The 11,982-nt window shown below is 33.9% G+C and overlaps 1 protein-coding gene across 2 annotated transcripts in view; it reads left to right on the forward strand.

Moving 5' to 3' along the window:
* PTBP3 (polypyrimidine tract binding protein 3) overlaps positions 1-11,595 on the forward strand; it is a 34,235-nt gene extending 22,640 nt beyond the window's left edge. For both annotated transcript variants that reach the window (XM_085042959.1, XM_085042961.1), the window contains exons 8-15: positions 68-230; positions 3,673-3,750; positions 4,402-4,532; positions 7,111-7,144; positions 7,778-7,870; positions 8,401-8,617; positions 9,630-9,707; positions 10,420-11,595. In XM_085042959.1, the coding sequence (XP_084899085.1) occupies positions 68-230; positions 3,673-3,750; positions 4,402-4,532; positions 7,111-7,144; positions 7,778-7,870; positions 8,401-8,617; positions 9,630-9,707; positions 10,420-10,552 (927 nt within the window). In that variant the 3' untranslated portion in view covers positions 10,553-11,595. The remainder of the gene's footprint in view (positions 1-67; positions 231-3,672; positions 3,751-4,401; positions 4,533-7,110; positions 7,145-7,777; positions 7,871-8,400; positions 8,618-9,629; positions 9,708-10,419) is intronic.
* The last annotated feature ends 387 nt before the right edge of the window (positions 11,596-11,982 follow it).

Here is an 11,982-nt window from a genome sequence, read left to right on the forward strand (position 1 = left end):
ATATAAACTTATAGCAGTGGCTGCCACAAGGTGTTTTATCTCTGAAAATGTAATTATTTTTCTTCAGACTCTAGACGGCCATAGTATCTACACTGGGTGCTGCACTCTGCATATTGACTTCTCCAAGTTAACTAACCTAACAATAAAGTACAACAATGACAAAAGTAGAGATTTCACTCGCATTGACCTTCCTTATGGTGATGGCCAACGAACCCTGGAGGCACCCTTTGGTAAGAAACCTTCACTTCTAGTGCTAAATACACACTGAGATCATAATTTTTATGTTGCATTTATGCTCTGGCTTCATGTCAGTTTCATGGAATGGTACATTTTGCATACATTTCTGTTTGTTAGGTCCAGTAAAATTTGTATGGAAAGCATGAAGTACAAGTCATGATAAATGAATATTTGAAGCAATAACATCAGGAAAACTCATGGGCAAATTCAAAGTCTTTTTAAAAAGCTACAAAATGCTACTAAAATTCTGTGAAATGGTATAATTGGTACAGGTAATGTAGTAAATATTGCATGTCAGAATGGAAGTCATCACAGATTGACACCAGTTGCCTAAAGCTGCTTGAAAGTTAGTGTTTTAAGGGTATTAGCTCTTATTTGTTAATATTTTAGGATAACTGCCTTCTGCAAGAAACAAACTATAAGAAAATTCAGAATTTTATATTTATTTATATATGTCTGTAGTCATCTTCTAAAAGATGAAATTTAAGAAATTTTATTAAATTTTAGAAGTCACTTTTGGCATAGAGGAGACAGTGTCTGATTGAAGTGACACTGGAGAAGTGCTCACAATGCAATTTGAGTGATTTCAGCTAATTTTCTTTATTTCTAATGACAACCATTAGCAATAATACACAGATAAGAACTGTCTTAGCTGTTGACTAGGTAAGTGCTGTTCAATTGATTAGCACAGTAAAAAAGGATGGGAGAATAATCCCCTATTTTTCTTTACTTTTCTGTGGTAGGTAGGGCAAATACTGGGTTTGGTTTGATTTTTTTGGATAGTTGAGTTAGCTTAGATTAGAATAAGAAAGTGAGTTGCACTCACTGCTTTCTTGATTTTTGTCTTTGCTGTTCCCCTTAAAGGCAGGCCTTGGATCTTTATATTGTGGAGAGCTCTCATTATAGTTGGGGCAGAGAAGGAGAGTGGAATTTACCATACAGCATTATAGAAATGTGCTGTTACAGGTCTAATATATTCTAATTAATTAGACTTGCACTATTTGAAATGTCAATGCAAAGGGAAAGTATAGTCAGAGTAGTTTATTTCTGCCCTTGCTTGTAGGGCAGAAATAACTATGCTTTTGGAGAATAACATGAGTGCTTCTCTGTATTTTCCTCGTGACTCTCCCAAGTTTCTCATTACTAGGAGCCCCTTTTTTCTTTCATTGTAATGGTAAGAAGTGCTGAAATAGTCTGTCTGTACGAAAATTTGCATGTGGTACATTCACAGTGAAGCAGCTGCACAGATATTAAAAAAAAAAAAAAGGCTGTAGATGGAGAGAAGAGTGCTTCCTAGCCTTTCTGTCAGTGGTGACATGTTGGAAAACACAGTTTTCCAGCAAAACTTATGCTAACTGAATACATCTAAGCAGGGCCTCAGTAAAATCCTAACAAGATACAGTGACTTGTTTACCTGAGAATGTTCTGTGAGAAGAATGTCATGGGAAAGAATAGGGAGTCAGAAGTGTTATGAGAAAGAAAAAGGGAGTTACCAGGAGGATCCCTGAATGTGTGAGAACAGACTGCAGATGTGTGTGTAGCTATAATTAGTAGCATCTGTAACAGTATATAAGTTTCTCGTTTGGTGAAATAAAATGGAGCTTACTCTATATCTCATATTGAGAGTGCCGTGAGTTCCCTCTCGTCACGATGTTAGTGACAAGATGCATATATTGGCATGTTCTGAGAGGCTTAGTTACAGAACATGAGGAAAAGATGTTCTAAGTCATGTTAGTACTTCCACTACCTATTATTATTGGTGGATGTAGTTTAGATGTAGAATTATAGGATAAAGCTGGTAATGATCAGAATAATACATTTTTTTTTCTGTAGAAATGAAGTTAGTTTAATAACATAACTGAACTGCTCTTGAAACGGGTTTTTGCTGGTTTTTTTTTAGTTTTCTTTTGCTTTTTGTGCAAAAGATACTGCACTATAAACAAGCAGATTTTGTGAATATTTTGCATTTAAAGAGTTCTTGCAGCCAGTGACCATAAATAGAAATACCTTAATTAGCTTGCTTAGAAAGCTAGGCTGATAGCCATGAAGCAAATGAATTTTTAAAAAAGGCAACAAAGAATTCCAGATCTTTCTGCATTAGCTCAGTTTGACAATTTTTACTTGCGTGATTTTGGTATCAGGGTGCAACATGCAGGTCTTATTTGGCAGAATAAAAGCTTTTGATCTATTTCTTCATTCATGTTTCCATTACCATTCTTGGGTTGTGAATAAGTGATTAATAACTATATTGCCAGAACTTGTCAGTATAATACACCAATGTTTATATATGTCAGTATAATACACCAATGTTCTTGTGTGTATTTCAAGAACATTTTTGCTTGCTTTGGTGTGATAAATGTATTCCGTTTTTTGTATGAAAGACACTTTGTTGCCACAGATAAGAGGAGGTGTAATGTGATACAATATTCATGAATATGTGATCTGTGGTGTCTGTTCCATTTGCTTTTGTAATTCATAATAGATGCTTCTTTTGGTATTGTGTCATCCCTAGCAATAACCATTTGCTAGTAGCTCTATTTCAGTCAGTGGTGTGGAGGTTTGAGTAGTAAAACAGACATATTACCAAGCTGGTAGAATGTTTTTTCTGATTATCCATGTCCCATTTAAAAAATAAAACTTTTGGTGTGTGCTTACATATGAAAGAATCCACAGCTCAAGTTTGTGTCCAACTGTCTCTTAGAACACAACTTTGTGTTCTACCCTGGGTAGCACTTAACCCCACATACTAATGTGGAAATCACTGAACTATCTTTGACACTGGGACTCTCCATATGTTACTATGCCAAATCTGGTTTAATGCTTGTGATTTCCAGGAGAACCATAACAACACTGGTTATTTATGAAGTTACACAAACTGGGAAAGTACATCTCCCTAAGAAGCAGAATATGTATAGTTTATGCATTTCAGCAGCTAGTAAAGTTCAGAATCTCATATTAGTTGTAGATGTTTGTAGTCTTTAGCTTATACTGATCTTAGAAATGTTCAGGAGTTGTATCTCATCTTTGCAGAACATCTTTGACTGTATTTACTTGCAGAAAATTTCTAGAATACATGTTCATTGTGTGACTAAAAATCATTGAATACTTACAGGCATATTAACTTTAATGGATACTAATCTATGCTGTGCTTTCCTATTCAAAATTGTCTAATTTATATATTGCCTTGACTTCATTTTAGAGAGGAATGTTGAGGCTGACCAGAACACTTGCCTTCAAAAGTGGCTGAAAATTGTCTTTGTAAAACACAGAACCTTGGATTTCAATGAGAGTTTTAATCCAGAAGTTTCATAAACATCTGGAATCACAGATTAAGTCAAAATAGCACCACTGGCAGCTGATTGTGACTGTTGAAGTCTCTTATGTTTTCCAAAACTTTTAAAATTGAATTTAATTAGATGTATCCGTTCTCTCTAGCTCCCCAAGGTGCCATCTTTCCATCATATACAGAGCCTTCTGGGTTTGCCCCAGCTTTGGGTTTTCCTCAAGGTGCAGGTAAGTGTGTTTTTTAGAAATGTGGTGTTTGTAGTTATGCCTAGTGGCCCATCTGAATACACCTGCTCAGAGCCATTTTCTTAAAAATATAGCAATCAGAACACAGTATTAATTTGAGTAATTCTAATTCTCCTTCTCGTATATATACTCAGTAAAATAAATTTCTGTAATAAAAACTATATCCTGATGTACTGTATCATTCAATAAGCAAAGAACTTAAATGCTGTAATAAAGATTACCTGCAAGAGAAAAAATTAAGCATTTGTTTTTCTAAGAATCATAAAACTGCTGTGACATTCGAACCAAATAAAGGGAAGTCTCCCCTTTTCTGGTTATCAGGTGAGAAATGGATAGAATTTTAGACTGTGATCTTTTCCTTTCTGGTGCAGGATAAACTTTTGTGCTGAATTCTTCTTCTTCTTTCTTAGGCTGTAGTTTATGTCCCCTTTATTTTTGTGTCTGCATAGCTGAATATTTCTTTTTCTCTGAAAGAGAGGTGCTTCCTGCTTTATTGGTCAGATACTAGTAATAACTAAATTCCTTAAATGCATTTTTAAATTGAATATTGATGTTTTTGCCAAATATAACCTGCTTTTGTATTCTTCCTTTATCTCTTTGAGATGTCAAGTGATGCTATTTATACCCTTCCAGGTCCTTCAGTTCCTCCTGTTCCCGGAGCACTTGGTCCTGTCGCAGTTACCACATCAGCAGTACCTGGACACATGACTATTCCTGGCATTCCAGGAAATTCTGTTTTACTAGTCAGCAACCTCAACCCTGAAGTAAGTTTGACTGGCAGAACTGATGCAAATGTCACCTTATGCCAGCTGCCAGAGTCCTTGCAAATTGACATTAGCTGAACGATTAAGAGAAATTCTCTGTGCTGATAATATAAAAAACACTACAGCTCTATACTTTCTTAGGTAGTTGGCAATATTGGTGAGGTTTAAAAATTCCAGTAGTCAGTGAAAAGCTTCCTAACACAATTTACTTTAGGAACCCTATGTTAGAAGTGTATCGAGCAATTAGAGAGAAGTCTGTGGTCAAATGTAAGAAATGTTTGATGATGTAAACAACATACATCTGATAATTCACTGATAACTCTGTTAATGACTCCTCTGTGTGCTGCTTTATCTGTAAAGAAGGCAAAGAATTTTTCATTTGTTAAAAACCAAGGAATTAGATGGAAAATAGGGGAGAGAAATAAAAGCATGCCAAATCAAGTACCTTTCTAAACATGGATAGGATCTTTCTAGTTTTGCAACTTCTTTCAGATTGAAAAAGAATACAGGTACACTATGTTATTGACATCACTGTACATTTATTTTTAGCAGTTAATAAGTACATGTTCACTTCTCATAGTACCACACAGATGCTTTCTCATAAGTTGGCAGTAAAATTACCAAGGACAACTTGGAAAATTACTTTTATAGTGGAAATTACATAGGCTAGGCTAGTCTGTAATCTTACTCATGTTACTCAAACACTGATCAGTGCTTAACTAAAAGCAATGTATGTCTTCTAAAGAAATTAAAATCAAGCTTTACCAAGACCATGACTTAAAACACAATTTTGTTTGACTGTTGATAACCAGTCTTATTGCAGCAATATAAGTTCTTGTTATACACACTCAGCACATTTACTTAACTGTAAAACTGTTAAAATTAGGAATTGTTGGCAAAATGGAAGTTAGCTTCATATTCTGAGGTTTAAAAATCTGTTGACCAGTTTCTTTAATTTTAAGTAATTGTTGTTTCTGTTTTCGTACTAACAGCCAAATTTATAGTAAGCATCAGAAGAAACAACTGTAGGTAGGGCTGTAAGACAAGTCACTTTTTCTTTGATTTGTCAATATATCGTATCAGTGAGTTTCTGATGATGGCTGTGGATGTGCTTTCTGCAGCTGACTATTTAAGATGATTTTCTGAATCTGAAAAGTGTGCTTCTTAAGAATAACCATATGTGAAGCATATGCAGATCTCTTTTTAGGACACTGATGTTTTACATAGTACTAATCATAGCTAAGAACTTATGTAGAACTTAGCGCTGTAATGGATGATTACAATATCAATATAGTAAGTGATGGTCAAATTCTTGAAAGGATAAAAATAAGAATGTATGAAAGCATTAGTTGTTGGAAATATATTTCTTGGCAGCTCTGTAACACTTGTCCTTCAGTACTCATTGTCTGCCTCCTGTCACTTCTTTTTCGATGTATAGGAAATCTGGTTGACCTTATTTCAGTTCATATTTCTCTCTTGTTGCAGGGTATTGGTTTGCATTTAAACATTCCTTCATGACTTTTAAATTATCTGTTTTTGTCTTTCAATCCCACTCCTTTTTTTTTTTTTAGTAGAAATATTGTAGTCTCATTTGAATAAGAAATTTCTTCTTAAAACTGAAACATCCATCCTGAATTAAAATATTTGGGCCAGAAGAATAAACTCTTGATGAATTTAAATTTTACATTCGTAGTAATTTTTTTCTGCTACTAAATGCTGATGATAAATGGGCATGGGCTTGCACTTAGGCTGCAAGGTCTTCTATTTTTCAATAATTTAGGTATGTTTAATACACATTTGAGAAGTAGAGTTGAGAAGGAGCAGGGCTAGAGAGTGTGAGTAGTGCTCCTGATACACAAGTATTTTTAGTACATGTTTGCCTCAGTTGAATAAATTTTGGCTGTACTGGGGTAAATTTTCTTCTTTGGTGCTTGGCACACAAGAATTTAATTGAGAATCACTGAAGAAAACTAATTCCTTTCAATATTTAGCTTTCTATTCACAGCTTCTAATTGAATACAATTTAAATACCATTTTTATATGCTTTGTACATAGACAGTTAAATTCTATGTGTCTCCCTTTAGAATGTCACGGCCATGTAGATAGGTGGGGATAAAACTGAAGACAAAGCAAACACATCTTGAAGCAACTGGGTTTAGTTTTGTTGGTAGTGTCTGTTGTTTACAAAATATGAAGGAGTTCTTTAATGCCTTATTGTTAGTTTAGCAAATATCTTTCATTTTTTTCAGGGAATGAGCTGCTAGCTTAGAAGAATAAGGTCAAATAATGAAGCTACTTTAAATATTAGTAGGTTCTGCAGCATGACAGAATGAGTTGAGTGATGAAAATGTGTGAGCTGAAGTGTTAGCTTGTTTACATATTTTACATGTGCAGAGCAAATGTGTATTAACAAGAGTGCCATACACTGGTTAATGCAGGGAATGGCTTTTGGAGAGACAGGTTTATGTATTAGTATGTAGTATCTCTTCCATTCTTTTTGTTTACCATGCACTTATGGAATAGATGTCTTTATTTGCATGGCTTTAGAAATAATATACTCATTTTATCATTTAAACAGGCCATCACACCTTATGGACTTTTCATCCTATTTGGTAAGATATGTCAATATACCTTGAGAAACCACAGGGCTAGTGGTTCTTTTTATTTATCTGACCCATGCTGGTTAACTCAAACTCCATTATTCTGTCCATGTCCAGAAAATGCACTGAGAGAATGCACTGGTTTTAAAATGGCAATAATTTGAGTCAGGAGTTACAAGCCACAGGTACCAAAAAGGCAAAGCAGTTGTGTCAGAAGAATTTCAGTGTGTGGTCCAATTTGTTTACTGCAAAAAGTGAGAAAGCAAAGTAAGATGAAAAAACAGAGATTGCGTCAGAGGAAACACTGTACAGAATTGGCTTGTACGTTAGTTACAGGGGACAATGCTTGGCATAGTAATATTTTAATATGCCTCTGTTAAGAGGATTTTGACAACTATTGCACTGTTTAAAAACTGAACGTAAACTTGCAGTTGTATGACTAGGATCCTGGGGATTTTCCTCCAGTTTTGAGCCTCAGAAAATAATACACAAACTTTGAAACTCTCCTTATACTAATATTTCAACCAACCTGTTTAATGAGGTGATTATTCTTTGTAACACTAATATTAGTCAAAAGGAACAGACTTGGCCTTGTGCTTTTCATAGTAGTGCTCTGAAAAAAAATTCCTCTCTGGATTTCCACAGGTGTGTATGGTGATGTGCATCGTGTGAAGATCATGTTTAAGAAAAGAGGAATTGCTTTGGTTCAGATGGCAGATGCAACCCAGGCTCAAATAGGTAATTGATTTTTAAGGCACAGTTATGCTTCAAGCTACCATGAGTTTAAAATGAAGAAGGAATTTGCCATCTGTCAGTGACAAGCATAAACAAATTAAATTAAGCATTATGCTGTGTTACTACATAAAAACTTTGATAATGCTCTTAGTGTTTAAAAAAAAAAGTCCTGTGAATCTCAATCTACTAAATGTTACAATTAAAACATACGACTTTCCTGTCATTTGTTTTAACAATACATTATATTATTTTTCTGTGATTTATCTTATATTTAGCTATGTAAGAATAATCAACTGTTTGCCATTGAAATGCTATTCTGCAATTTTTTGGCATTTGAACTGGAGATTATACTACATCCTTGTACTTATTTTAAATGTAATGTTGTGACACAGTCCACCTGGTACATGTGGATGTTGCAGTTTAAATTTAGCATGTGAAATCTGACACCAAGTAGAAAACAGTATTAGTATTTGAAGAATCATCTTTTCTTCCCCTCCATTAATTTCTGTTCAAATTGCATTTCCACTTGTTAGCTATCAATTACTTGGATGGACAAAGGCTGTATGGAAGAGTCATGCGTGCTACTCTTTCAAAATATCACACAATTCAACTTCCTCGTGAGGGACAAGAGGACAAAGGTCTGACAAAGGACTACAGCAATAGCCCTTTACATCGCTTTAAAAATCCTTGCTCTAAGAACTTCCAAAATATCTTTCCTCCCTCTGCTACCCTGCATCTCTCCAACATCCCGTGAGTATCTACATGTGTGATCTTAGGAAGATGTTGTTTAGGTTATGTTGTCAAGTTACAAAGTCTGATAAAAGCTTTAGTTTCTTTCCTTGGCCTTTTACAATTCATTATGCTGTCGGTCATTCTGGTGTGGAGTTAACAATAAGTGAATCCTTTAACTGTCCCTTTTTTTATCATTAGCAAAGAGGATAACTGAATAATCTTTGAGGTTTTTATTAGATTACTTTTTCTTGAGAGTATGCTTTTGGTTTTTTAATATTAAATCCTGTCTGACAAATTCTCACAAAGGTTAAATACATGTTTTTTGAGATAATCTGCGTGACAACAAATTCATCATTGACGTTGTTTAGTATGGATACAGTTTTTTAATAATTCTAACACTTTTAAAAGAGCACTTTCTACAGAATTCAGACCTCTTATGTGGAAGTTGTAAGAAAAAAAGCATTAAGCATGTTCTTTAAGATGGAAATCTTTTTTATGTCTAAAATATTGTCAACTGTGTGTGGATTAACAGCCAAACACAAGTTTTTAGAGGCTTCTCTTGTTTGGCAGCTGTGCAGGGAGGGAAAGAAAGGAAACCATGGAATTTTGTCCAAGTAAAAAAAAAAAAACCACACTTTGAAAGCAGCTTTATGAGTAAAATGAAAATCTTTCAAAACTGAAAATATGTGAAATACACTTGCACAAATTGCAAGATGAAATGTATTCCTTAAGATTTTAAGAGATGTTGCTGCAGCCTGAATTTAACTAGGAAGAAAAAGTTTTGGATGAAAAACTATAGAGTCTAAAATAGTTTTGTAGTACAATGTGGTACTAAAATGTAGAGTCAAAGGCAAGTGTTTTGGGCTGAAGTGTTGACAGTGTTTGAGTTGGTGGAGATAAATTTGAACAGCAAAAACTAATTTAGAAGCCAAAATTGACATCTTGATATTATTAGAGAACTCTGTGCTCTTCTACAAGTTGAGGGGGTTTTGGTTTTGGTTTGTTTGTTTTCTGTTTTTTTTTTAATTAGGCCTTCTGTTACTGTTGATGATTTGAAGAACCTTTTTACACGTAAAGGATCAACTGTGAAAGGCTTCAAATTTTTCCAGTAAGTTCTCTTGTAAAATTGCTAAGCAAGCTTTCATGCTGGAAGATAGCTAATTGCTTTTTTTTTTTTTTTGGTGACATTCTATGTGTATATCTAACTATAGGCAGAATTCCATGTATATATAGCTATAGGAAAAAGCAGTACACCTATCACGATTTCTATGATACTTTTAATCTTAAAATTTTAAATGGAATACTGTGTTAGCATAACTAAACTAAAAATATGCAGCCTTTTGAAAAATTCCATGTGTTCAAAGAGAAAAAAATTTAAGGAAAGTAGATGCTTGCTTCTTGAAAAAACACAAGCTGTGTGTATGTAAAATGCCATATAAAAATGAAAGTGATGACAATCTATCTCCATTAATTAAGATTATTTGGCAGCATTATTTTATTATGATCATACCTGCTAGAATAATCCTATATATATGGACAATACAAGTATTTCTTAGAGGTCTTCAAGCCTTATTTTGACCTAATGTTTTGAAGTCCAGTGTAATGAAAGAATGACATGGCTTCAAGCCATAGATTTGCAAAATTTCTGTAGTTCTTTTATCTTTACATTTTAGCAGGTGCATAAATGGTTCTGATTCTTTTGCTGTACAAGTGTCCAGTATGTGTGATATGGCTGAAAAAAAAACAACCTCATGTCACTTTTCTGTGTTGGCTATTGAAAATTTAGTTAGGATTAATAATGTTTTTTTATTGTACTTCAGGAAAGATTGCAAAATGGCTCTTATCCAACTGGGCTCTGTGGAAGAAGCAGTTCACGCTCTCATTGAGCTTCACAATCATGACTTTGGAGAAAACCAACATCTCCGAGTTTCCTTCTCAAAATCTACAATCTGAATTTGCTGTGAACTTTCCCTTTAAGGCTGCATAATGGTTTTAGTAAAATCTTTGAATAGAGACTGAGACAGCTGTGACCAACTCTGTCTCTTAAAAGAAAAACCTCATTCATACACAAAGAATTAAGTTTGTTCTGACTCTAGCTGGAAGTATGTCATCCATATTCTTCTGTGAAATAGCTTTAGCAACAATATTTATCATCAAATTTCCTACTTAAAATTATATTTTGAGAACATACTTTCAGCTTTTGTTTGAGATCAACCTTACAAAACAATTTAGAGTGCTTTTACAATATACCAAATGAGGAGTATGTTTAATAAAATAGTAAATCTACTCTGTGCAGATTAAACACTAATTTGAATGTGAAATAGTGCTTGGGTTTCTTGAAGAAAAACAAATAGTAACTGTGAGTATCCACTAAATAGTATTTATGTTCCCAGGGTATGTGTTCATACTTTGGCAAATCTTTACAAATAACTTGTTTATAAAAATAAAAAGTATGTGCTGTTCTAATAGATTATATTATTATAGAAAAGGCAGTGCCTTCTCTCTGTGGAGTAAAAGGTATTTGACAAGTTTCTTCAAGATGTGGTATTGGAGAGTTAGGTTACCTTGACCATGACCTGTTTCTACTATGAAGTGATGTGTAACAGTACTTTGGAGAAAATAAGACAAGAAAATGGTCCTGATTTAAAGTACTTTCTTACATATCTCTAAATAATTAAATGTTTGCAGTCTTATGGAAAATATTCAGGTCTGTGATGGTTTCTCAAATTTTTAAGAAATTATTTTTGTTAAGGTCATCGTTCAGGGCAGAAAAACTAAACCTTGAGTTTCTTTACCACTCTGAAGTCTGATACTTAAATTACTGTGTATTTACCTGATTTCTTATTATGTGCCTTACTATGTGTGTATGATACAATAGGTAAAAGTGTTGTCTGAAGTATCTTGCAAAAACGTTGTGGGCTTTGTGAAAATTCTCCTCTTGGTCTTTTTGAAAATGTTTTCCATGATACTTCAAAATATATTTTTGCATTAAGTAATACTTTGAATTCTAGTTTCTGTTACTTTCTTATGGATATTGGATATACGTGGGAATTAGGTTTCATTTGTTGTGTAATCACACAGGGATTCTTTACCTAGATGTACTTCTCTGATGGTAGTACTTCACTGATAAAAAATTCACACTCAGAAAAAATACACTAAAAAACCCAAACAAACCTATATATAGAGGCCAAACAGCAAATACAGTTCAGTTTCTGCACTTCATCTAACTTTTTGAGAGACACTGGCTGTATCAGAGTATTCTCTTTTGGCTTTCTGCATATCTTTATCAGTATTAAACTTAAAATAATAGAATGCTATCATTCTTTCCTTTGTAAGTATGAAAAGATGGTGGATACTAAATCTTGATTTCTCTTTGGGGGATG

This window comes from Lichenostomus cassidix, chromosome Z (assembly GCF_008360975.1).
Source record: "Lichenostomus cassidix isolate B80296 chromosome Z, HeHo_3.0, whole genome shotgun sequence".
Classification (NCBI taxonomy): domain Eukaryota; kingdom Metazoa; phylum Chordata; class Aves; order Passeriformes; family Meliphagidae; genus Lichenostomus; species Lichenostomus cassidix.